The following is a 1808-nucleotide window of genomic DNA, read 5'->3' on the forward strand; positions in this document are numbered from 1 at the left end:
CCGGGAGACAGGTGCCGGTGGTGAGGGGGGACAGGGCCGACGCACGTCATTGTCCTCGGACAGAGGGTCCATCTGAGAGGAGAGGAAGTCCAGGTCGGACTTGCGGTGGTCATAAAAAGCATTGCGCTGGTCGATGAACAACTGGCGAGAGGTGTGCAGTGCGTCGGTCCAGGCCTCCGAGGCGTTGGGCCCCTCATCTGGGAGGATCGACAGGCAGACCTGGAGGGCGGAGGGGGGGAGGGGGGCAGACATTAGAATGGCCGTGGCAATGCCAGGGGGAGAGAGAGAGAGAGAGAAGGCTGACGCACTCGCCAGAAGATCGAACGCAGGTACGAGTCGCCGAGGGTGCCCTCAAGGATCAGCGATTGGGCATGCTTCCGGATTGACGGAGGCCGGGCGATGTTGTCCTCCCAGAGCTGCCTATTGGGGCCAAGTCGCAGGGGCGAGGGAGAGGGGGTTAGGATGAGAGGAGCACCGAGGGGAGGGCAGGGGAGAGGGCGGGGACACGGCGACCCACACGCCGGTGGCAATCGGGGCGAGGAGGCGGGGGGGGGGGGGCAACGAACAGGAAGGTGGCCGGGGAGATCGAGTAGCTCTTGGCGGAAATGCCAGAGGGGACGATGGCCTCGGCGGTGGCCGGCGCCTCGAGGTTCTCCTCGCTGGAGTGCATATCAGGGACCCCGGATATCGCGAAGAGCAGGGGAAGGATGCAGAAAGAGGGGGGAGAGAGAGAGAGAGAGAGCAGGGAGGGGGGAGGGCAGAGAGAAGGGGACAAAGGGGCGCGCGGGAGAGGGGCAGAAGGCGAGGCGGCGAGCGGGAGAGGGCCATGGGCAGAAGCGCGGGGGGGGGCGGGCGCAGACCCCGGCCTGCGCGCTCCGGGAAAAAGGGCAACATGCTGGGGTCTTGTGTGCGGGAAAACAACCACAACAACAAAGAAAACAACCGCCGCACGCCAGCCCTGTTCCTCGGGGGACAAAGGCCGGGCCGCCGCCGCCGCCGCCGCCGCCGCCGCCGCCGCCGCCGCCGCCATCGTCTGGCGAGGAGCGGAAGGGGGCAGCGTGAGCGCTAGACGCCGAAGCGCGTGTCGGCCCCCGCGCCGGCCCCTCAGCCCTCTCCCCCGTACACACGGGCCCCGCCGGGCGCTGACCGGAGGTCACGGCTGGAACACATCGAACGCCCGGGGCCGGGGGGGGAGATCTCGGCTCGTCCGGCAATCCGCCCGGGGCCGGGGGGAGGGGGAGATGCCAACATGGCGTGCCTGGCTCCCCCTGCCGGCCGGGGCGGTCGCTGTGCGGCGGCCCTTCGCGCGGCCATCCAACGGAAGCAAGCTCCCCTCTCGCCGTCTCCCCCCCCGCACCCCTGGGAGGCAGACCCAGGATGCGGGACCGGGGACGGGGGCACCACAGGGGGGGGTGCACCCGGACGTGTCCGGGCCCGGCGCGGCCGGCGGCACCTCGGCAGGCAGCCTCCCAGGGGGGACCGGCCCGGGAGGAAGGCCGCCGCTCGCTCGCTCTCCCGGGACGCCACACACACACACACACACGGGAGGCGCCGCCGTGTTCCCCGCCGGCCGGGTCCAATCGGCGGGGGCACCAGCGGCGGCGGTGGCGGCAACGGGACCGGGGCAATGGCGTGACCGCATGCACGTCCTCCCGTGAGCGGGGGGCTGCGCACGGTCCCGGCCAATGGCGTTGTTTCACTCTCATCTTACCTCCGGGTTAAGCGTCTTAACCCACGCCGGGCCGGCATGCGCGGGCCTTGTGCCGGCCTGGCATACCATCCGCCCCCCGGGCCCGCCCCCGCCGGTG

General features: G+C 71.1%; 1 protein-coding gene across 1 annotated transcript in view; it reads right to left on the bottom strand.

Moving 5' to 3' along the window:
• Positions 1–670, bottom strand: part of H696_01913 (hypothetical protein) — a gene marked incomplete at both ends in the record, with an annotated part of 868 nt that extends 198 nt beyond the window's left edge. Inside the window, 3 exons of the mRNA XM_009495814.1 lie at positions 46–219; positions 309–420; positions 567–670. Of these exons, the coding sequence (XP_009494089.1) occupies positions 46–219; positions 309–420; positions 567–670 (390 nt within the window). The remainder of the gene's footprint in view (positions 1–45; positions 220–308; positions 421–566) is intronic.
• Positions 671–1808: the final 1138 nt, after the last annotated feature.

This window comes from Fonticula alba, assembly GCF_000388065.1.
Source record: "Fonticula alba strain ATCC 38817 unplaced genomic scaffold supercont2.3, whole genome shotgun sequence".
Classification (NCBI taxonomy): Eukaryota; order Rotosphaerida; family Fonticulaceae; genus Fonticula; species Fonticula alba.